General features: G+C 49.7%; 1 protein-coding gene and 1 long non-coding RNA gene across 5 annotated transcripts in view; both read left to right on the top strand.

Moving 5' to 3' along the window:
* The first annotated feature begins 333 nt into the window (after positions 1 to 333).
* LOC134738111 (uncharacterized) lies at positions 334 to 7,815 on the top strand. Its single transcript, XR_010123658.1, has 4 exons — positions 334 to 421; positions 2,210 to 2,795; positions 5,900 to 6,056; positions 7,567 to 7,815. It is a non-coding gene; the product is annotated as an uncharacterized LOC134738111 (long non-coding RNA).
* A 7,604-nt stretch (positions 7,816 to 15,419) lies between these two features.
* The window catches only part of BCL11B (BCL11 transcription factor B), a 102,089-nt gene continuing 94,422 nt past the window's right edge, over positions 15,420 to 23,086 (top strand). For all 4 annotated transcript variants that reach the window (XM_054449311.2, XM_054449309.2, XM_054449310.2 and 1 more), the window contains exon 1: positions 15,420 to 16,454. In XM_054449311.2, the coding sequence (XP_054305286.1) occupies positions 16,397 to 16,454 (58 nt within the window). In that variant the 5' untranslated portion in view covers positions 15,420 to 16,396. The remainder of the gene's footprint in view (positions 16,455 to 23,086) is intronic.

Below are 23,086 nucleotides of genomic sequence, written 5' to 3'. Positions count from 1 at the left end.
TAATCGCATAGCTTGGCTTCCCTCCTGTAAAATGAGATGGATGTCTAACCCGGGGGGGTGTGGTGTGTAGGAAGAGTGGATGTCAAATGTCCAGCTGCTGCCTGGCGCATAAGAGGGGCACAACCTGGGTCTGAGTCAGCTCTCTGTGAGCTCTGCCCCGTGACTTCACTCCCGCTGAAGGCTCAGTCAACTGGGGGAGACCGTTCCATAAGCAGCGAGGTCGCATCTACGCCACCATATGTGCCTTTGGTCAAAGTTGCAGAAGCCTGTGGTTGGGCGTGAACCCAGCACTTTGCAGAAGTGTGAGTTCTTAATTTACTTCCCCCACAGCCACACACACAGGAGCGAAGGCAGCAGAGCCAAGCAGGAACCCGTCCTGCCCCAGGCCTGAGCTTTCTTAAGAGGCTCATGGGGCAGAAAGGTAAAGTGATTTCTTCCTCATCTTCCATGTGCAGGAGCAGGGGCGGATCTATGTGCCTAGATAATTTCATTTTGTGGGGCGCTGGGGGGAGGAGTGAAAATGGGGCTTCTCCACTCTATTATGTCCAGGAGGGTTTTCAGTAAGCACCAGAGAAATGTGTCTTTTATGTAATTCCATCTTCCTGTGTGGTAATTTACTACTACTAGTTAGTTAATAGTTTCTCTTGTTTTTAATTCTTTATTTGTTAAACACAAAAATGAAAATGAAACCCAGCTACACACCGAGCTAACACTTCAGTGGCTGAAGAGTTTCACAGGGGTGCAGTCTTATTTTAGGGTCAACTTTGTATGTGGTTACTTGGAGGGTGTGATTTGAGGCCACTACAAATATTCAGCCCTTAAATGTTTCCTCCACTGAAGCATTATTTTCCCCTAAACACTGACTTTATAACTGGAGCTTGAACTATGTGCAAAGTCCCAGGCTAGGACAAGAGGGTAGCAGGGGACGTCTGAGTGGGAGTTCAAGGCAAACCTGCCGTGGTTTTGGCCTCAAGATACTCACAGTCCAGGCATTATTGCTCTTTTCTGAGGTTGACAAGGAGGGCCACCAGTTCTTGTCAACATTCTCTTTGCAAATATGAAATGCAGGGAAATCTTTATTTATGTAATTTTAAAGGCAGAGTCTGTCACCTAGGCTGGAGTGCAATGGTACAGTTATAGCTCACTGCAGCCTAGAACTCCTGGGCTCAAGTAATCCTCCTGCCTCAGCCTCCCAAGTCGCTGAGACTACAGGCCTGTGCCACTATGCTTGGCTAATTTTCTTTTCAAATTTTTGTAGAGATGGAGTCTCACAATGTTGCTTAGGCTGGCCTTGAACTCCTGGCCTCATAAGGTCCTCCTGCCTCAGTCCCCTACAGTGCTGGGATTACGGGTGTGAGGCACTGCGCCCCGGCCTCGGGGATACTTTCCACAGTGTTTTATGACTTCATAGAAAAGGCCTGTGACCCCTGAGCCCCTGAGGGCAGGGTCTGTGTCCAGGTAGCTTGGCTCTGCTGGCCTGGCCCCGGCTCATTATCCAGCACAGGGCAGGCACACGCATTCATTTCTGGGGGTTGGCATAACAAAGTATTGCTAACTGGGTGGCTTAAAACAAGAGGTGCTGATTGACAACTGGGGAGGCTAGAAGTCTGAAATCATGGTGTCTCTGGGCCACGCTCCCCCTCCAGGGGAAGATCCTTCCTTGCCTCTTCCTAGCTTCTGGTGGTTGCCAGCATTCTTTGGTGTTCCTGGCAGCTGTCTGGGTCCAGTGTCTGCCTCCATTGTCACCAGATGTCCTCCCTGTGTGTCTCTGTGTTCACATGGCTGTGTTTTTAGGAGGACACCAGTCATTGCATGGAAGGTCCACCCTAACCCGGGATGACCTCATCTTAACTAATTACATTTGCAAAGACCCTAAGGCACATTCACAGGTACAGGGTTTAGGACTCCAACATATTATGGGGGGGTAGGGGGCATGATTTGGCCCACAACAGAGCATAATGCATAGTTACCAAGTGAAACATGAGGTGCTTTGGGAGCAAGGAGGGCATTGGAAAATGAGGGCGAATGGGCCACAGAAAGGAGGGCTTTGCATCTAAAATGTGTCTAAGTATTCAAACATTGCATGGCATTGTGTTGGGTGAGAAAGGGAGTCTTTTAGTCAGTTTACCACTTTGCCGAAGCCCAGGGTTTTTCTCTTCCTAGGGCCATTGTGCATTTTTGTTGACTATTGATTCTCCCCTTCATTCAGCAACTGCACTGAGGCCAGATCCCAAACTGAGCTCTGACGAGATGGAGAAGCAAAGGACACAGTTCCTGCCCCCAAGGAGCTCCCAGCCAAGCAGGAGAGAAGGCTGTGGAAATGATCCTTCTGATACCACAGCCTGCCAATGTCATCTAGAACTCTGGGGGATTGGGGGATTTGGTTTTAAAAAAAAACCCTGTCCTTAGCCAGGTGTGGTGGTGGGCGCCTGTAATCCCAGCTACTTGGGAGGCTGAGGCAGGAGAATCACTTGAACCCAGGAGTTGGAGACTGCAGTGAGCCAAGACTGTGCCACTGCACTCCAGCCTGGGTGACAGAGTGAGACTCTGTCTCAAAACAAAAAATGAAAAACAAAAATGAAAAAGAAAAACAAAAACAAAACCTTGTCTTGTATTTTTGACTTTTATTTTATCCAAATCAGGACTCCTGAAGAATATTTGACCTCATAACTATTGGGGGACACTGGGGCTCTCTGCCCAGGGACAGGATGTTCTCTGCAGATATCAGGACGTGGGTGCCGATGACAAGGGCGCTTTGCTGCCATGGCCCGGGGCTGGAAGCACAGCTGTCAAAGGTTGGTTGTGAAGCTTCCAGGGGAGATGGTCCTCTGCAGGAAGAATAAGAGCCATCCTGTAGCCTTCACTGTTCCAGAAGGCTCCGTGGTGAATACATAATTAGGCCCTCTGTAATTACCAGTTTGAATCTGCCTAGGACACTAAGGCTCCCACCCCCTAATTTACCTTATAAATTTATTCTGCTAAAAAAGTCGAAAATGTCAGTCTTCTGTGAATGCTGCATAAATGAATTATCTCCCCGATGACAGAAGGTGGGGAGTGGGGAGGCTTCCAGAGGACATTCCTCACTGTGAGTGTCGGAAAGTGCTCCACGCTTCGCAAGCACCCAGCAGAGAGCCCAACCAGGCTGCTTCCTGTGCCCACGGAGGGTCAGGTTCCAGCAGGTTCTGTGTAGCTGGTTAGCTGGTTAGCCAGCCCCAGCAGGGCGAGCAGAGGTGGCTTTAAAATCAGTCTGTTTGGCAGCTGTGAGAGAGCTTTGCCTTAGCGTGCAGTCCCAGGTGATGGAGGGCCACAGATAGAAGGAAAGGAAGGAAAAAGCATGGCAGCTTCTTAAAGAAGGTCTCATCCCACCACGTCCCACAGACCTCCCTGCACCCAGGATGGTCTCACACCATAGCATGGCAACCACCTCCTTGATTCTTTCACAAAGAATAGTTTTACAAAACTATTTATTACAATGTGTGAGGCTGGGCGAGGTGGCTCATGCCTGTAATCTCAGCACTTTGGGAGGCAGAGGCAGGCGGATCACTTGAGGTCAGGAGTTCGAGAGCAGCTTTGCCTATATGGGGAAACCCTGTCTCTACTAAAAATACAAAAATACAAAAATTAGCCAGGCATGGTGGCGGGCAGCTGTAGTTCCGCTACTTGGGATGCTGAGGCAGAATTGCTTGAACCTGGGAGGCAGAGGTTGCAGTGAGCCGAGATATTGTGCCACTGTACTCCAGCCTGGGTGACAAAGCCAGACTCCATCTCAAAAAAAAGAAAAAAGAAAAAAGAAAAAAAAAGTACGGCAAGTCTTCAGTGACATTCTAGGGGGTTTGGGAAACAAAGTTCTTTTTTTTTCTTTTTGAGACGGAGCCTCACTCTGTCACCCAGGCTGGAGTACAGTGGCGTGATCTTGGCTCACTGCAACCTCCACCTCTCGGGTTCAAGCGATTCTCCTGCCTCAGCCTCCCGAGTAGCTGGGATTAGCCAGCCACTACAGCCAGCTAATTTTTTGTATTTTTAGTAGAGATGGGGTTTCACCATGTTGGCCAGGCTGATCTTGAACTCCTGACCTTGTGATTTGCCTGCCTCGGGCTCCCAAAGTGCTGAGATTACAGGTATGAGCCACCGCGCCTAGCGGGAGACAAAGTTCTTTTAAAATCCCCCCTAATCTCATAATTCTCACACAATAGCTGCTGTTATTTCTGAATCTCCTTCTGGTCTTTTTTTCATATGTAGTCTATTATTTTCCCCCTAAATAATTAGTCAAAAGCTTCAGCCGCTACAACTTTTTAATTTTTGGCGGCTGATAATGAAAACCATAAATGCAGATTATAGAAAATGTGGAGACTGAGAGAAGAAAATGAACAATGATTCCCCACCCTCAAACTCCCATATGCTCATCTCTGCACCCTGAGAGCTTTCTTTCCAGTTTTTGCCCCATGGCCATGGTTTTTCTTTTTCTTTCTTTCTTACTTTTTTTTTTTTTTTTTTTTTTTAAGATGGAGTTTTGCTCTTGTCCCCCAGGCTGGAGTTCAGTGGCCAGATCTCGGCTTGCTGCAACCTCCGCTTCCTGGGTTCAAGCGATTCTCCTGCCTCAGTCTCCTGAGTAGCTGGGATTACCGGTGCCTGCTGCCACGCCCAGCTAATTTTTGTATTTTTAGTAGAGATGGCATTTCACCATGTTGGCCAGGCTGGTCTCGAACTTCTCACCTCTGACCTCAGGTGATCTACCCGCTTTGGCCTCCCAAAGTGCTGGGATTACAGGTGAGAGCCACCGCACCCGGCTGGCCGTGGATTTTCTAGTTTGCCTGTGTATTAGGTCTTGTAGTGAGGTCCACCTGGCTCAGTCGCTGATACCCTCCTATGTGCCTGTCACAGGCACAGGAGACAAGGTAGGATCTGGACTGTCTGCTTTGAGAAGCTCAGAGCCCAGTGACCTGCTACTAGCAGATAACAACTATAATGTTTTCCTCTGGGTATTGGCAAAGGTTAGCCTGGTCCTTGGCACAAAGTAGGTGTGCTATGATTTGAATGTGTCCCCTCCAAAATTCACATTGAAACTCGGTCCCCATTGTGGTGGTATTCAGAGGTAGGGCCTTTGGGGAGATGACTGAGTCATGGAGGCTCTGCCCCATGAGTGAATTAGGAGGCAAAGGGCTGGAGGGAACTAGCTTAGGCCTGTTTGCTCCTCTGCCATGTGAAGCTATAGTGTTTGTCCACCCTGGAGGATGTGGCAACAAGGCACCATCTTGGCAGCAAGGGCTGGGGCCCTCACCAGACACTGAACCTTCTGACGCCTTCATCTTGGACTTGCCAACCTCCAGAAATGTGAGAAATCAATGTCTATTTTTTTTTTTTTTTTTGAGATGGAGTCTCACTCTGTCACCCAGGCTGGAGTGAAATGGCTGGAGTGAAATGGCGTGATCTCGGCTCACTGTAACCTCTGCCTCCCAAGCTCAAGCAATTCTCCTGTTTCAGCCTCCTGAGTAGCTGGGATTACAGGCACCTACCATCATGCCTGGCAAATTTTTGTATTTTTGTAGAGATGGGGTTTCACCATGTTGGCCAGGCTGGTCTTGAACTCCTGACCTCAGGTGATCTGCCCGCCTTGGCCTCCCAAAGTGCTGGGATTACAGGCATGAGCCACCGCGCCTGGCAATATCTATTCTTTATACATTACGCAGTCTCAGGTATTTTGTTACAGCAGCGCTGAGACAAGATGCTTCATCAATATTAGTCGATTATGTACCAGTGAAATCCGGGGGAAATTTCCCATTTCATTCCTGAAATGTTGACGTGTATACCATAGATTGAGTTGAATGTGAATCTCTTGTTTCATGAGTAGAACGCCTCCATAATAATATCTATCATTTATTCAATGCCTCCTCTGTGCCAGGCCTGTGCTGGGGGCTTTCTGAGAGGTCATCCGATGAGATGCTCACAGAGGCGTTGGATGTGATAGAGGAGGACCTGGGATGCCAAGAAGAGGAACCGCATGAAGGCTTGCAGCTAGCAGCGGGCACAGCGGAGACTCGACCCTGGCGATCTTGGAGGTATATGTCAAGCTGTGGGTGCCCTATCCTGCTTTTCTCACAGGCTGCTGGGAGGACAAACTCAAGTCAGGGAAGCAAAAGGGCTTTGAACACTAAAACTCTGTCCCAACATGAGTTGTTTGTCTGTTTCAAATTTTACCAGCAGAAACGTCTGTCTCACCCCACTCTCTCCATCCCATTTCTCTCTGCCTCAATTATCTAGTTTCATAACCATGGTGTGTCTTGTTGGATTTTGCTGTCTCAAACGAACAAACAAACAAAATCTCTTTTACTAACTGAGTATACTGTTTCCTTATTGCAAACTTTGTTTCTCTGTAATTCTCTTCCTTCCTCCATGTCTTGATCCAGCATTGACTTTGTCTTTGGTGTTCTAGTTCCACATCTGGTGATGTTTTCAGCTCCCTGTTATTGGCTTGCAGGATGGCTGGAAATCCAACCCGGGTATAGGACAGTGTAGTGGTTATACACACAGACAGACCTGGGGTGATCTGGGCTCTACCTCGTGGTGGCTGACTTCGGGTTTCCTGTCTAAGGGGGATGAAAGTCTTTCTCTTCTGAGGATTAGATAAGATAAATGGCCTAACAATGTAATTAGACAGAGTGTCTCTTTGAATGAGCAGGTCTTGAGGGTCTTCGAAGAATTCTGCAATCTGTGCTCAGGACCCCTGAGCCCTGCTGCTCTGCTCCCATGGCACTTGGGACACACGGCCATGAGTCCATGTGATGGGCTGTACTCTCACTACTGTAATAGCTGAACTATGTCATCGACTTTTGTTGTCCCCTGCTCTGTTCTTTGGAGCTGGGGTGGTGTGTCAGATTCAGGCTTGCCTGAACTTGGAACCTCAGTACCACCACCTCACAATATTGCCGTCTTTGGGCCCTGTCCCCCATAGCGTGCTTGGCATACAGCAGGCGTCCCATCCACGTGTGTTGTTGAAGGAACAAATCACAGCCATGCTTATGATGCGACTGCTGCATGGCGAGGGACCGGGCCAGGCGCTTTGCTAAGACCCACTCATCACCGCTTATACAGAGTGGTGAAGCCCATCTGACAGGGAGACCACAGAGCCTGAGAAATGAATGCCCTTTCCCCAGCTGACTCAGCCAAAGCCTGAGCCTCCAGATGGGCACCCTGGCAGCATGTAGCAGGCCAGGGTTTGCAGGGCAGGGGAGCCATTCTACTTCAAGGCAGCGGGCAGCCCTCATGGCTGGTGGGGAGGCTACTGACAGTCACTAGCCGTTACTACTAGCAGGCAGGTTTTAGGGAATGACGCCTCCATTTTTCACTTAGAGGAAACCCTTGATGTGCACCGTGGCAGTGGCAGAGGCTAATCGCGTGGATCTGGGAGCTAATGCAGCTGCTGTAATTCCTGTCACCTTCTCACAGCTCAGTGGGAGCTTCCGATGAATAACTTGTGGCATTCAGGGGCTGCATACATCAGTGGCAGGTGTCACCGTCATAGGTTGGGAAGGGCACTGGTGCTCCACCTTGCCTTGTCTTTAATTAAAGGAGGAAATATGTCAGAACCGACATGAGCACTGACCAGCCTACCAGGTCCTTTCCAATCGCAGTGAAATCAGCCGTTAAAGATGCTCATCTCAAGAGGAGAACGAGTCTCTTATGCTTCTGGGGAGAAATCACCATCTGGTGAGGGTTTCCTGGCCTTTGGGGGTCCCCCTGCCACCTCCTCTGAGCCATCTGGGGCTCCCCTGCATTTTCCCCTTACTTGAGAACTGTAACCCTTAGGGATCAGAGGGAGCATGGGAACAAAACAATTCAATAAAGTCACAATAAAGCATCCAAAGCCCTTCATACTTTTTCACTTTCTTTAACTCAATTTATTTTTCATTTTGTGGACAGAGATTTAGTCTGGGTATTAGTTTATGATTTTTGCTGAAGGAATTACTCAACACACACACATATAAAAAGGAAATATTATTTTTATCATTTATTTTGTGCCATGTATACCATAGGAGAAAAAAACGGAGCGAAATCACTTCAGTACCGCTGTGTTTTTCATTACAAAGTTATTACATATAGAAATTACTCCAAATTATCTGAAATGAATGGAAATTATGAGGTTTAAATTCCCCAGGTTACTGCAGGCACAGCTCTGGAAATTTATTTTGTCATCTTGCTGAACATAATTGCTACAACAAAATTTCTTCCATTTTACAACTGCAGCATAACTTATTTATACCGGTGTAGCTGTAATTTTACATCAATAAGTTGCATGGGAAGGAATACACAGGTGGTAATTGAAAACAATAATTTGTACTGAGGTCCAGGTGGAACGGTTGGCTCAGAAAAAGGCTCCAGTTATTATCAGCAACAGCTTTGTGTCACTGCGGCCTCTTTTCATATCCTTAGCCAACACCGGTCAAACCATCCAAACACCTTCAATCACATCCCTGTGCCTGCTGCAGTGAGAGCTGCAACTTGTCTGACTTTCCACCATGGCCCATGTATTCTGGTCTGGAAAGTGAGGCCACAGGGTGCTGGGGGTACCCAGGGAGGCCCATGCCACCTCTGTGCCAGCTCCTGCCCTTTCCTTCTGCTGCTTTCCAACTTGCCTCTGGGTTGGGTGCATTTAGGTACCCGGAGCTAATTAAGGTGTTTGATAGATTTCAATTGGAGTATGAGTTCTTGCCAGAAACATCAACAATTCGATTCCCCAAGCACAATGCAGAGCGTTAAATCCACTAATGCTTTATACATTACTGTGTTCCTTCCCAGCCGGAATGTGTGGTCTGGGTACAATACCAAACCGGTCCCCAAACAGGCGTCCTCACTCTTCAGTCTCTAATTGTTCCTGTTAAGCAGATACAAATAATGAAACTGCAGATGCCTGTGCTAAATCCCAACAGCTGATGAATCTACCCGTTTGAATCCAGAGGTCCAAACACAGATTTAAAATAATTGACCATAAATCTGCCTTATTTAGAATCCAGATCATCAGAGTGGTCAGAGATAATCTTTTTTGTTCCTGTCTAGTGTTAATTTCATGATACGTGTGTGTGTGTGTGTGTGTGTGTGTGTGTGTGTGTGTGTGTGTGTGTCTGTGATGGGGCGGGGGGCGGAGAAGGGGGGAGAGAGAGAGAGAGGCAGGCAGAGGGACTTTGTCACAAGTTCAAATGGGAAATGTTATTGCCACATCCATATTATAGAAGCTATTCTTGTTCCAGTGATTCCAAAGGCTTGAAATCACAGTGAAATCATTTTTATAAAAGGATCCAGATTAAACTAATACCAGAATGCACAGCAATCCAGTGTCTCGGTTTTCCCTGGGCAGCATTAATTATCTTTTGTTGTAGCAAATTGTCTGCCTTGTAAATTGAGCTGAAAGTGCATCTTCAAGCAGAGGCAATGTTTTAATATGTACATAATGGAACAACTTTCATAACTTCCACAGACTATAGAAATATGATTTCATCTTCAATAATGTGCCTGCAGTTAAAACTTTGTGGTGTAGAGCCTCGTTTGTCAGGTTGCAACCTTAACCCTTCTCTATTAAATAGAGAGAAACCACTTACGTGTTTTCTAGGATACAAACTACCTTTGTTGAATTCACTCGAAAGCATCCGTGGCTGTTTCTAAAACTACAAAACAACAGATGAGCTCTCCCAGAGCTCTCTTTCCTAGCTCTGGAAGGCATATCTGAAACAAGGTGTTGGCTGGTTTTTATTTTTATTTTTTGGTAAGCGCCCCCTTTGCAGCATCCTCATTAGCCGAGCCTGTTGGAGGGATGCTAGCCTGACTCATGTCTCTCTCTCCTTCTCTGTTCTTCCATAAGTGAGTGCTTGCTTCCCCCTCACTTCCTTTGTAGTGCATCACAGCACAGATAGGAGTTTTCAAAGCCTCGGATTGGGGGTGGGGGAGACCTCTCTACTGAGTCAGATGTCTACAACTCCAGCTTAGCATTTACTGAAACTTCATCTTTCTCAAACTGCTTAAGGATACAAACTAATTAATCCTCACAGCCTTATAAAACCCTTGTTAGGAAGGTGATCGTTACTGCCTCCATCCCTAGTCCTCCCCATTTCCTATCACCAGACACCCCATTGTTGCTCGGTCTCAACGACAGCAGCTGACAGCCAGAGTCGGAACTGAAAATTCCTTTCTGAGTCCCTCATTTGAACACCTTTAACTCTCTTTATTTTCCTTGTCTGTTTTCTACAAAGGGCAGATGGATGGTCACTAGACTACTGAATTCAAACTCACGGATGTGTGTGTGTCTTCAAAACAGAGCTCTCAGCATCTTCAGGAAAATGGTCTTCCTTGCAGTTTCAGTTACACAATTTGGAGACTCAGTGACAAAAGAGAAAGCAGCAGAGAGACCCTTTTGCATAACACACACACGCACACACACACATACACACACATGCACTCACACCACAGCCGCTCAGATCTCTGTATATGTGAGGGGTGGGGGTGGAATTTGGTGCAGTCTGATCATCTTCATGAACAATATTTCTCCCAAGTCGACCAACTGGGTGATGCCAGTCCCTACCAAATTTGAATTGATGACTCAACTAAAGAATTAAAATTAGCAAGACAAGAAAATTCCAAATGAGGTGAGAAAGCTGTAGAAATAGTTCCAGATCCCCTAGTACTGAGCCATTCAATATCATTTCTGATGACAGGGACAGAGCTAGGAACATTCAATGTGGGTGTGAGTCCTTTTCATATACGGGGAGCTGGGTAAGTATTTTTTAAGGAAAATAATACATGAATCAGGAACAGTGAATTTGATTTAACCCCTTGTAGGCTGCAGATACAAAGGCAGCAGGCAATGATGCCTCAGTTTTCCTACAGCTTACCTATGCCTTATACAGTTAAGCAACGGTGGGAAATGCATCACTGTACCAAGGCCAGGTATTACTTGCAGAAAAAAATAAGGTGCAAATGATGTCATGTTTTAACAAAAGCAATGTTGTTAAATTCAGTACACCAAAAGAATCAACCAAACAACTGTTGAAAGGCAAGTTTTGTAGTCCTGACTCTGCTATCAGGTGACAATGTGAAAAACTCCTCTAAATCCAGCAAAGCTTTAATTGAGTGCTTATGGCGCCCAGAAATTCGCTGTAATTTTCAGAAATGACATAAAATAATTCTAGAAGATACGGCAGGAAGCCCAAAAGGCCTCTTTTGTCTTTTTATGCCTCTGGATTTGGTAGCTGCTAAAGATTCTAGAACTGTAAGGAAAGAGATAAGGACCACCTTGAGAGCCTTATTAATATGTACATGAATATGATTTGCTTGGTGCCTCCACTGTGGTTTCCTCACAAGTTAGAATAAGTCCATCCACTGATCAGATCGGAACATCGTATTCACGTTCATCTTCTCAGTCAATAACACTTATAGATCTGGAGGAATAGAAATGAACAGACAGGGGTTGCTTCTGAGTCTGCCGTATACCTGTGAATATGAAACGATTTGCCTTCTCTTTGCATGGATTTCTTCTTCTTCTTCTTTGTTTTAAAGCACCAAAAATGCCCAAAGTAATTTGGTAAGATGTGCTGTTGAACTGCTACAAAGTTGACTGCGTTTCACAGGGTGGATCTGTGTTAAAAAGAAAACAACAAAAACAAATGAAATGTCAGTTTTCTTTCTGCAGAAACATTAGGACTTCCCATTTCTACTGACACCTCTTATCTTGATTCTTTCCAAATTTTTGTAAAGACATAAGAGATAAAATATAACAGCTCAGAAGGCAAAGATAACATTGTAGGATCTCGAATAGAGTCCAACCTCAGCTGAGTTAAGTATTGAGAATCGTTCAAAGAATTTTAAACAAAAAGCCTGGCTTGGGGGTCACGTGTCTGTTTAATCTGCCCCCACTGCATGGCGTGTTACACGCAGCACACACAGGGAATTAAAGCCCCACATAAGGTTAATAAAAATGCACTCTGATTTGATGAAATGATTTCTGATTTCTGAAGTATTCCTCTATAAAGAAATTTAAAGTGACTGAGAATATGGAGGATTATCTGCTGGAATGCACTGTGAAGCTAGAAAAAGAATAGCAGGGAAATATTTGTGAGTTCAAAAAGCTTTTTGACATCTGCTGTGTGTGTGTGTGTAAAGATAGTGCAGAAAAGGTGGCATTTATTTCCATCTGATTCCAGCATGCACAAAGCCCCAGCTTTGGGCCCAGCACACAGTAGGTCTGCAGCAGGTGCTAGAGAAATGAACCTGGTTTTAAGATATTAGTTCAGGACCACATTTGGACTCACACTTTTTCCTTTTACATTTTCATATGTGAGCCACCTGCACCCTCTTTTTTGGGGGTGGGGAGGGGGCAGGAGTGACTTGTATTTTAAACAAAGGTTTGGTGAAGAAGAGGTGGGGTGGGGTGCGGTGGGGCGGTGCAGTGACCTTCTCAGGAGAGTCCTGGACCCCCTCTCGCCTGCCTGGGGTGCTGAGGCAGGGGTGGGGACGTGGCTGTGGGCCGAGGTCGACCACCCCCCTCCTGCCCCGCCTGCTGTCTGGGCATCTAGAGAGTGGGGAAACATTAGTACGGGGCCAGCTGTGGAAGCCAGGCAGGGTCGAGGGAGAGGTCAAGGTCGGCCGAGAGGCGGCTATTGATCCGGCTTGGAACGCGAGACATGGAGCGCAGCAAGACTAAAGGGGGAGCTGTGAGACCAGACATTAACAGCTTTGCGCGCTGATGAGGCCCGTGCCAGACGGGCAGAGGGAAAAAGAGGAGACTGGAGTGGCAGCTGGGATCGCTCCCTGCCTGCGCCCGGCCGCCTCTCGGGAGAAGAGGAGGAGGAGGAGGAGGGGAAGGAGGGGGAGAAGGAGGAGGAGGGGGAGGACGATGCGGAGGAAGAGGGGGAGGAGGAGGGCGAAGGGGCCAGCTCAAGGCTGGGCAGGGGCAGGGCAGCCTCTCCCCGGCTGCCGCGAGGTGGAGCGCGCCGGCGGGCGGCGGCGTGTCCGGCCCTGCGCCCGCCCGCCCGCGCGTCCCTCTTCCCGCCGTCGGGGCAGCGCGGGGCCAATGAGGAAGTCCTCCTTGGGTCGGTGGGGCACGCGCCGGCCCCCGCCAGCTACTTCCTGCTGGGAGTGGGGAGGGGGTGCCCCCTCCCCAGGCACGGCCCCTTACCGCACGCGGGGTGGCGGCTGCAGCTGGGACTCCGAGAGCCCTTGAGCCGCTCGCGGAGGGGCTCCCTTTTCCTGAGGGGTCCTCCCAGTCCCGCCTTGCCACTGGCGGGGTCTCCCTTCCTTGTAATCAACCCCGGGAAGGTGAGGGTCGCGTGTCGGGATTTCGAGTCCCGGACCGCCGGCGGCGCTGGGCTGCAGGCACGCCGCGATGTTTTGGGTCCAGACCTGTCCCTGATGCGCTGTGTGTCCTAGGGCAAAGTGCTCACCCTCTCTGGGCTTCACATCGCTAGTTCTCAGAAAGAGAGCGCGAGTCGATCTTTCAAATTTAGAGTCTGGGCGAGTAGGGATGGCCAGTTTATGAATGTCTTAAGAAGTTTATTAAAGGTGCGTGTGGGCATATTTTTCTTACTTAAGCCACTTTCCTGGAAAGATTTTCGCGGGGAGAGGGATGGCAGAAGAGGGAGGCCTACTAGACTTTGGACCACGTGGAGGTGGGGTGTTGGGGGTGGGCAGCCGGGTGCAGCCTGACCGGCCAGGGCGAGGAGGTGCAAGTCCGCGCCCCGCCCCCGGTCTCCATCCGCTCGGCCTCGCGTCCGCCCACCGTGGAGCCCACAGTTTACAGAACTGCAAGCCAGGGCACATTTTATTGTTATTATTTTTTAGGGTATGGGACTGGAAGGGATCTCTTTCCGTTCTCGCTCACGGACGCTGGGCGCTGTTAAATTGGTGGTGCCATCGCCCCACCCAAGACCTTCGGGACGAAAACAGAAACCCCCGTGTGCCCCCCGAGGAAAAGGCCCCGAGGGAGGCGGCGCTCCCGGAGGCGTCACGGCCTCGCTATGCGCCCGGGTGAAGCCGCCGGAGCCAGGCCTGGGGGCGGAGTGGGGTGGGTGCAGCTGGACTCGCCCGCGAAGCCTAGCCGGAGCCAGGCCCCGACCCGCCCTGGCCGCCTCCGGAGAAACCCTGAGAAGGGAGAGGAGGCCAGCCGCGTGGCGCGCCCAGCCCTGGAGGCCAGGTCATGAAATTGACAAAGTTGGCCGCAGCCTGGGGAATGGGGGGGTGTCCACGGGGGCCGTGGTCTGGCCTTGTCCCCGGGCCACGGAGAGGCCCCACAACTCCTCTTGTCCTCGCCGGTTGGAGATCAAACGGCTGACAAGGCAGCTGCGTCCTTCCCAGTCTGACAGGCATTTCCAAGTCCTACCCTGGGCCGAGGAGCGCGGGGGGCGGGGTGTGACTTCCAGGTTGCTGTGATTGTCAGGGGCGCCTCCTGGAGTCACCCACCCGAGTATCTGCGGAGATCTGGCCACACCTACTCCTGGGCCGGCAAGTCCAAGTCCCTCTCCCACGTGGAGCGCCCTGGTCCCTTTACCCTCTCGCTTGCCATAGACCGTGTATAGGAGGTGGGGCCGTGTTTGACCCCTAGGAGTTAATGGGGGTAAGGTGAGGGGAGGGGACAAAGATTTGAGTGAAAATCCTTTTCCAAATGGGACTCAAACAAGGTCTCAAACACTTCTCACCCCCTCACGTGCTCTTGATTCTGTTCTCTTAGTGTCGTTTATTTTATCTTCCTCACCCTCCCAGAGTCTGTAATACCAGGATTTATATGGAGACACTTTTTGGAAGTTGAACTCCAACATCTACCCCCACCTCGCCGCCCGCGACCATAAAACAAAAGTAAAAACTACCAAGCGACTTTTCCAGGGAAACGAAGCGATTCTTACTGTCCCCCAACTCCCATGTCGACCCCAACCCTCTTCCACAGTCCACGCCCCCACCCCCAAAGTCCAAGTCCGAAAGAGCTTTTGGGTGGGTGGAGACTTGCATTGATTCAATTTAGTTCACTCACACAGCACCCCGCCCCCCTTCTCAGGGGGTCCTGCTCCCAGGAAGGAGGAGATATAAGGATGATTTTTCTTTTATTTTAAAATAAGCTGCCCAGTGCCCCCCCCCCCCAACCCCCTCCCGCTTTTTCGCAGCCAGGGCTCGGGGGAGATGAGGAGCGCACAAAAACGCGGTTTGCACGTGTGTCCGGCTTGGGCTGCGGGTGTGCGCAACCGGCGACTGTGTGTGTGTGTGTGAGTGTGCGCGCGCGCGCGAGTGTGTCTCTGTGTGTGCTTTCTTGTTCTCTTACAGGGTACAATGTTAAAAAGCCACCGCTAGTCGCCCCCAGTGCTCCGACTCTCTGGGTCTTTTTGTCTCTAGTGCAGATTAAACGTCACGTCCGCACTTGAACTTGAATTTTATCCCATTGTACAGAGGCAGCCCCAGCCATAGAGAGACCGAGAGCTCCCAGAGAACCCGGACTCCGCCATCTTCACGTTGCAATCTATAGCTCCCAGTCTGCGCCCGCACCGACCCAGGCGCACTGGGCGAGCCGCCCCTCCGCCCCGCTCCCCCCGGGCCCGCGGCGCCAGGGGAGCGCTGGGGAGCGCTCGCGGGGACTCGGCAGCCCCTCCGGCCGGCGCCAGCCTGCCAGGTGAACTGGGAAGGAGCCTCTCCTGGTGTCCCCCCAGAGCCTCGGAAGGGTCAGTCTCCGAGAAAAACAAAAACAAAAACAAAAACAGGCAGCCCGCAGGAAACCCAGAAACAACCGAACCGGGGCAGTTTTACATTGCTTTGGGTTTTTTGAGGGGGCGGGGTGAGGGGGTACGAGACAAGTCCCCAAGTTTTCTTTGCTTTTTTTTTCCTTTGCTTTTTCTTCTTCTTTTTTTTTTTTGTTTGCATTTTTTTTCCCCTCCTGGTAGAAGTGCGCTTTCCACCTACCAGACCCTGAAAGAAAGTGTCAGGAGCCGGTGCAAAATCCAGTTTAAGTTCAAGAAGACATTTGCAAGTGCAAGAGGCCAAGCAGTTTGAAGAAGTGTAAGAGATTTTTTTTCCTTCGAAAGAATATATTTTTAAAGAAACCAGCCAGTCCGCGGAAAGCAACAGCAGTTTTTTTTTTTTTTTTGCCTCTTTTTCTTATTTTAGATCGAGAGGTTTTTCTTGCTTTTCTTCCCCTTTTTTTCTTTTTGCAAACAAAACAAAAAACAGCATAGAAGAAAGAGCAAAATAAAGAAGAAGAAGAGGAGGAAGAGAGGGCAAGAGAGGAAGGGAAAAAAAACACCAACCCGGGCAGAGGAGGAGGTGCGGCGGCGGCGGCGGCAGCGGCGCGGCGGCAGCGGCGGCGGCTCGGACCCCCTCCCCCGGCTCCCCCCATCAGTGCAGCTCTCCGGGCGATGCCAGAATAGATGCCGGGGCAATGTCCCGCCGCAAACAGGGCAACCCGCAGCACTTGTCCCAGAGGGAGCTCATCACCCGTAAGTGTCTGCCGAGTGCGCGCGAGGGGCCGGAGATGGGGCTCCGGGCGCCTGGGGCTGGGGATACCGAGCCCGGAACAGCCGAGCCGGGCCAGGCGCCGGGGCCGCCCGCTGGCTGGCAGAGTCTACGGCGTCGGCCTGGAGCATGGCGGGGGGCGGGGGCCATAGGAAAGTTTCTTTGCAGCCCAGGGAGTTGGGGCGCCGAGCAGCCGGACGCGCCTCGGGCTCGGGGGCCTGCGGAGCCGGCTCTGGGCCGGGGAGGGGGCATGCAGGCTGGAGGAGTGTGTGTGTGTGCGCGCCGAGCCCGGCTGGACGCTCGCCCCTCCGAGCGGCGTGTGTGGCGGCGGCGGCGCTGGTGGCGGGGTTTGGAGAGGAGGGGGAGGGGGCTGGGGGAGCGGAGGGGGAGGGGGAGCCGGGAAGTGGGGAAAAGTTGGCGAGCGCGTGGGTCCGCGCTGACGGCGCGGGCGGAGGAGAGCGGGGTGCCCTCCGGCTGGGGGAGCCGTAGGGCCAGGGGCGGCCGCCGGCTCCGGGTCCCCGGTCCCTGCGCCCGGCCCAGCAGGGTGCCGGCCACGCCGGTACTAGGATTCCGCAGCCGCCTTTCTCTCCCCTCCTCCTGCTATTTGCAAAATAATCCAGCTGCGCGGCTGTTTGCCGGGCTCAAGCCCCCCTCCCCACCCCCCATTTCCCCACCTCCGTCTGTCTCCTGGGATGATCTTGTCTCCTTTCCCCCACTTCAAAAAAGGTGGGGGGATTGGGGTTGGTGAAAAATCCCCGCCACGAGGAAAAAAAAAAGGTTGTCAGGAGTGGGAAGAGAGTGATGCGCTTGTAAAATAGTAAAAGAAAAAAAAAAAAAAAGGAGACCCGTCAATCTCGTATCCATCTTCCTATCTCAGTATCTTTCATCTTTCCTGTCTAAATAAACAAGGCAGGTCGCAGTGGAAATCCACCGGCTGAAATCGTGTAGATTTCAAGCATGTGGCTGGGCGGGCAAAGTCAGGCAGCGGGGCAATACAAGCAGCAGCTTCCACGGTCCCTGTTGGGTTTATTTAGCAGAGGGGAAAAGCGAGCGCGAGCGGGCCAGGTACGGTGTTTGCAGGGGTGCCCGCCCCGGGTCCCCGCACACTTGCACCGGGAAGGTGGCTTTGCGGCGCTCCCCGCCCGCCGCAGCCCGCGGGGCCGCTTCTTCGCTGCGCGCGAACATTTCCCCGCCGTTCTTTCTCTCGCGGTGCCTGGGTCGCCGTTCCTTTTTTTTTTTTTTTTAAATTTCAATAGAAATAAAACATCCTCTGGGTGCCATTGAGACCGCGGGCAGGTTACATGCCTGAAATCCGCCGCGCACCTCGCCGGGCTGGGGCCAGGCTGCCAGCGCGGAGCTAGAGAGGGCTGCGCGCCCAGCCACCGCAGAGGACTGGCTGCCGGGCGGCCGAGAGCCGAATATTTATGTTATATTTTAAAAAATTTAAATAAATAAATAAATATATAAAGGGGTTCTCCCCTCCCCTGAAAACCCAGCATAGGAGCCATCTGCTCGGAGCAATTGCTGTTGCCATCTCTCCTTTGTTACAGCAGATACATTAGTAAGAATTTGTGGATTTATTATGATTTTTTTTGGGGGGGAATAGAAATTAAAGTGGGATTCGCCTTGGGAGAGGGATGCCTCTTTGGAGGAAGGGAAGAGGACTTCTCTTTTATTTTTCGCCATTGTAACATCAAAGAAGACTCGCCGGCTGCATTTAAAACAAAATGTTTTGCAGCCAGATTTGAGCTTGGTTTGATCAAGGTCTTTTTTGCCAGTTGACATTTCGATCCTTTACCAAGCCACAGCAATCGCTTATTCTACACCCTTCCTCCTTTAGATGGGGGGTGGTTGTTAAAACGTCTATACTTGCAGAGGCTCAATTTCTCCAGGAGGCAATTTGCCCCACGTAGCCTCTGTATAATTGCAAGGGTTGTTTTTGAGGAGGGGGAATTGGGGGGGTCGGGGAAGGGGGAGTGGATGGGGGTGCACTGCCAAGCTGGCAGCAGCGGCGAGCCAGGAGTGGTTGCAGTTGTGTGTAAGGGGAAGAAGCAGGTAGGTTCGCTTTGCTTTGGCTCTCCCTCTCCTGGCATTCCTGGGACATCAGGCGAGAGCCCTGGCCAGAGGACTGGTGGCAGCTGGGCATGGGGGTGAGGGGTGCCTGGTGCAGCACTTTCCTATCCTTCATTTGTTCCCTTTCTAGCTCAGCCCTGCTTAGAGCCACGCTGGGGAAAGCCAGCTGACACTGGAGCAGTGGCAGGGAGGGAAAAAGAGAGAGGCAAAGGAGAAGAGAGGTGGGGAGAAAAAGGGGAAGGAGACCAGAGGGCAAAAGAAAGCAGGCCTGCCTTCGAGGGGCACACGGAGCCCAGGCTATGTATACGGGTTTAAGCTAGGAGAGTGGTCCAACCAGTTTTCAGACAAGGCTACTTATTATCCAAAAGCAGCTGGCTTTTCCTCTGTCCTGTGTCACCCGGGAGGGAGGTGGGAGAGCAAGCAGGGGAAAGGCAGGAATGGGGCGCACTTTAGCCTCCCTGGCCTCTGGAAGTGCCTCTCCACAAATGATGCAGGAGCTGTGGACTCAGGGTGCTTTGGAGCCCTGGCTAGCAAAGTGGGTGCTGTCGCATCCTCTACTTGGGGTTCACATTTTAGATTTTAAATGCAAAAGATACCCCTTAAAACATGGTACATCTTTATCAGTTGGGTGGCAGCTCCTGGGCCTGTGGGGCAGCAGCCTCAGGTCCTTCAGGGATGATGCAACTGCAAATAACTGATGGCCTGGGAAACAAGAGGGCACACAAATAGCACGCATGGTCTTTGTGGGTGGGTGGCGAGGGGGAGGGGAGAGGGGGGAGGGAGCGTCTGAGAAGGGCTCCATAATGAGCTAGTTAAATTTACAGACAGGGCCAGGGACAAGAGGAGTGAGGTAAAAAAGAGTGAGAGACAGCTGGTGATGGAAACCTGGGCTTCTGGTTTGCTTCAAAATGTTTGACCCAGATGGATATGGCTTTTAAAAGCAGAGGACAGACACAGCTATTAATAAAAAACAAACACAAAACAACACAGTGGCAATTGTGCCGAGGGGAGGTTAAGGGGGATCGGCTGACCACGCAGAGGAACGGGCCAGAGCCCGCTGTGCCAGACAGGGCCAGGGTGAAGGGAAGAGTACTTAAATCCAAGAAGGAGCTTGATGCTTTCTGAAGAGACCAAGGAAAATAAGATGTCCACGGTAAACTGCGTAACCCCAATCAAGGTGATTTTCTCAACACCCACCAACAGGTTTCCTAGGAAGATTAGTAATTTTCCGTATGAATTCACGATTTTGTAAAACAACTAGCGACCCAAGATTCAATGCAAAAGTTAGGCTAACTGTGTTAATTCCATGGTTACCTTTTAAATTAGGTTTTGCTGTAGCTGTGTGTTTTGAAGGCGGCGGTGCTCACAATTATCTTAACTCCCCAGGGTAGAGTATATCTCCAATGGTCCACATGTCTTTCAAAATTGGGCCTCCGATAAATTTCATAAGACATAGCCCCCTTTTTTTTTTTGGTTAGTTGGTGGGGGGGAGTAAAGTTCCTCTCCCTTCTGCACAGAAGGGAACCCCATATCATTAGAAGTGTGATATAAGTCAGCTGCTCTGATTCAATGGGAGAATAAAAACGTGCTCATCAAAGGTGTTATGCCAGGCTGATTTTATTCATTTGTAATTCACACCTGAGAGAAAACAGCCGTGAGCATATTTTAACAACCCTTAATATTTTTAAAGGGTCTTTTTTCCCTACCTGAATTATATGATGTACATATGCATATTTCTTTTCTTTTCTTTTTTTTGATGGGGAGGTTGCTATCTGCCTGTGCTTGGCCTTGGCGATTTTTTGTCTGGCCTTTGAAATATTTCGTAACAGAAAACTAGTCATTTCTGAAGTGCTGGGGTGAATGCAGTTGCTTTTGTGAAGCCGGCCTTAGAGACATCGAGGCTGGGTTAGCTGGTTGAGTGTGTTGCATCAGTGACCAGTGTGGAGGGCTAAATGGGTCCTACTTAACCCAAGGGAAGGTCAACTTTGGGTGCATTTGAGAATAATTAGAATTATGTCTCAGGTGAGACGGAAGCACAGAAAACAGTCGTTTACAGATACCGGTTTCTAGCGCCTTCTCAGAATGGTGTTTTTGGCACTGTCTTATAGCTTAGAACACGGCTTGCACCAGCCTTCACTTATCCCCTTTTCATCTCCTATCTCGATTGCTTTGCATTCTCTGTTGCTTGTTGTGATAAAATAGTTTCCAAAATAAACTTTCAGTTGAATTGGCTTTTGGTTGATGGCAAGCTGAAACGCCGAGCCGCGCCTAGCGCCACTTGGCAGCTAGGGGGAGCTCGGTGCCCGTGTCATGGCTTGGCGCCTCCGCTACAATGGGCTAGGAACGGGCTTCCATCAGCAGCGGCGGCAGTTTACGTTGCTGTAAAATGTCTTAAGTGTGAAGTTGTAATATTGATTTTCCAGCAGAGATTCGTGCAGGACAAAATGAGAATATAAGTTTGAGAAATCTATTTTCAAGCTATCGCCATTGATTTACAAGCCCTCACTTGGCAGATGGGGGCATTTTCTTTTTCTTTGATTTTCTTTCTTTCTTTTTTAACAATTAAAATTGTGAGTTTTGAATGGGTGTGTTTTCCCTGATTCGTCCGTGGTCTTGACGTTCTGAAAATTCTGCTGCGTTATTAAGGCGCTGGTGATCGGGATGCGGAGGTCTGGGGAAGGCGTATTGCATGTCACAGACCCAGGAAACAGTCGAGAGTTGCTGCTTTTGGGAGTCGTGTACCTAAAACAGCTTGATGAATGGAAATCCTTTTAGCTCAAATTTTATAACACTTGGATTCTCAATTCCATTTATTAGGTAATGTTCCCACTGTACTAAGGGAAATAGCACCGTTCCCCAAAGATTTAAAATGCCGACTCAAATAACATGTAAAACTTCGTTTGGAAAGAGTATGTGATTGCTAGAGCCAGTATTGATCCCGTCTTTCACCCCAAACAGTTGTCCTTTATGGATGGCTTTTAATGAGAGGATTTCTCCCCTAAACATGTAATTTAGTGATGGGGAATATATGTGCTTTTGATCATAGGATTTCTAGATTTATAATGTCTTCTTTCCCAAGTTGAAGAAATCTGCAGAGTGCACCCTGAGTCTTATGCTAGAGTTCAATATATGAGCAGAAGAGGTTACCCTGCGACAGGAAAGAGTGCTTTATTCTAACCTGAAAGAGAAATAACTTAGGTCAGACAAAAGCCTAGCGCTGTCGTCAGCTGGAGAAAGAGCCTTCACTCTCCAGTACAGAGGGCCAGCAATTTATCTGATGATTTCTCTACTCCATTTAATGTTTGAATCGAGCCAGTTGTAAGCATGTAGTGGCAGCGAGCTCACTGGACCACTCAGAGATGAAGAGGCACGGTCACCTCGAAGTCTTGGGCCGGACGGTGGTCTCTGAGCTTCGGAAAACCATTAAAAAATCAGTTTAGTAATCTCCAATCCTTTGCCTTAGAACTCAGGGGAGTTTCACAAGCTGTAACTAAACACAGATCATAGATAAGACAATGCAGGAAAAAAATATATGGGGGAGGGAATGGGAGTGGGTCAGGTTCTTGTCCGTTGGAGACTCTCCTTCATCTCCCATGGCTTAAGGATGGACCTTCTGGCTGCCTGGTTAGGCCTCACCTTTAGCTGAAACTCTCCAAGGACTTTGGCCTCTAGGTTAATGTTGGCTTCACATCTGGGGAGGACAAGGAGAAAGTAAATGGTCTTTGGGGTCTGTACCCTGCACCACATGGTTGAGTTATTGATACCGGCTGAGCATCCTTCTCTGAAGACGGTGTTAGCTGTAGATACACTTTTGTATTTATTAATGGGGAGGGGTACAGAAGACACTAGGAATGAACGTCTGTGTCATCCAGCTGCCGTGAGTATGCTTTGTTACTTTGCGGTACTCTTTTGACTTGGGCCATTCGGCCTGAGGTCCTGTGTGCTCTGTCCTGTTCCTACTCCCTGATCCCACTCAGCTTCCTTCCGGTCCCAGGGAGCCAAATGTCAGGGAGATGTGCTCAGGCTCGGTCCCCCCGTTTCTCCATCCCTCCCCAAGAAACGCCGTGTGCTGACTGCCTCCCTTGAGCAAGTATGTTTCCCAGGGCGTGGGTAAAAAGTGCCTAGAGCAAGGCTATTTGGAGACGCGTGGAAAGAGAAGGACACATTTCCTGCGTCTTCTGCACAAGCCAGTGAGGGTGAGCAGAGCAGCCTCGTTTCTTACTGGCAAAAGTGACACTAGATGGAGGCTTGATGAATGGTGCCACATTCACGGGATGTTGGTCCAGCATTTTGACATATGCAAGTCTTTTGTGCAGTTGCTGAAAATCCAGAAATTCATTCTTTTTTCTTTTTCTTGTGGCAGCTGATAATTTGCTTGGGTGTTGAATAGCCAGCCTGAGCTATTTTACTGTAATGAAATCCCAGACCACACAAAATTAAGTCACTTCAAAGTAAAAAAAGAAAAAAAAATCCTCTCTTTTACGTAACTTCTTTTTTATGACCCCCTTCCACTGAACTGCTGAAATACAAATAAATACATTTG

The sequence above is a fragment of the Pongo pygmaeus genome, chromosome 15, assembly GCF_028885625.2.
Source record: "Pongo pygmaeus isolate AG05252 chromosome 15, NHGRI_mPonPyg2-v2.0_pri, whole genome shotgun sequence".
Taxonomy (NCBI): Eukaryota; Metazoa; Chordata; class Mammalia; order Primates; family Hominidae; genus Pongo; species Pongo pygmaeus.
The sequence above is the reverse complement of the archived record's forward strand: the minus strand, read 5'-3'. Positions and strand labels throughout refer to the sequence as shown.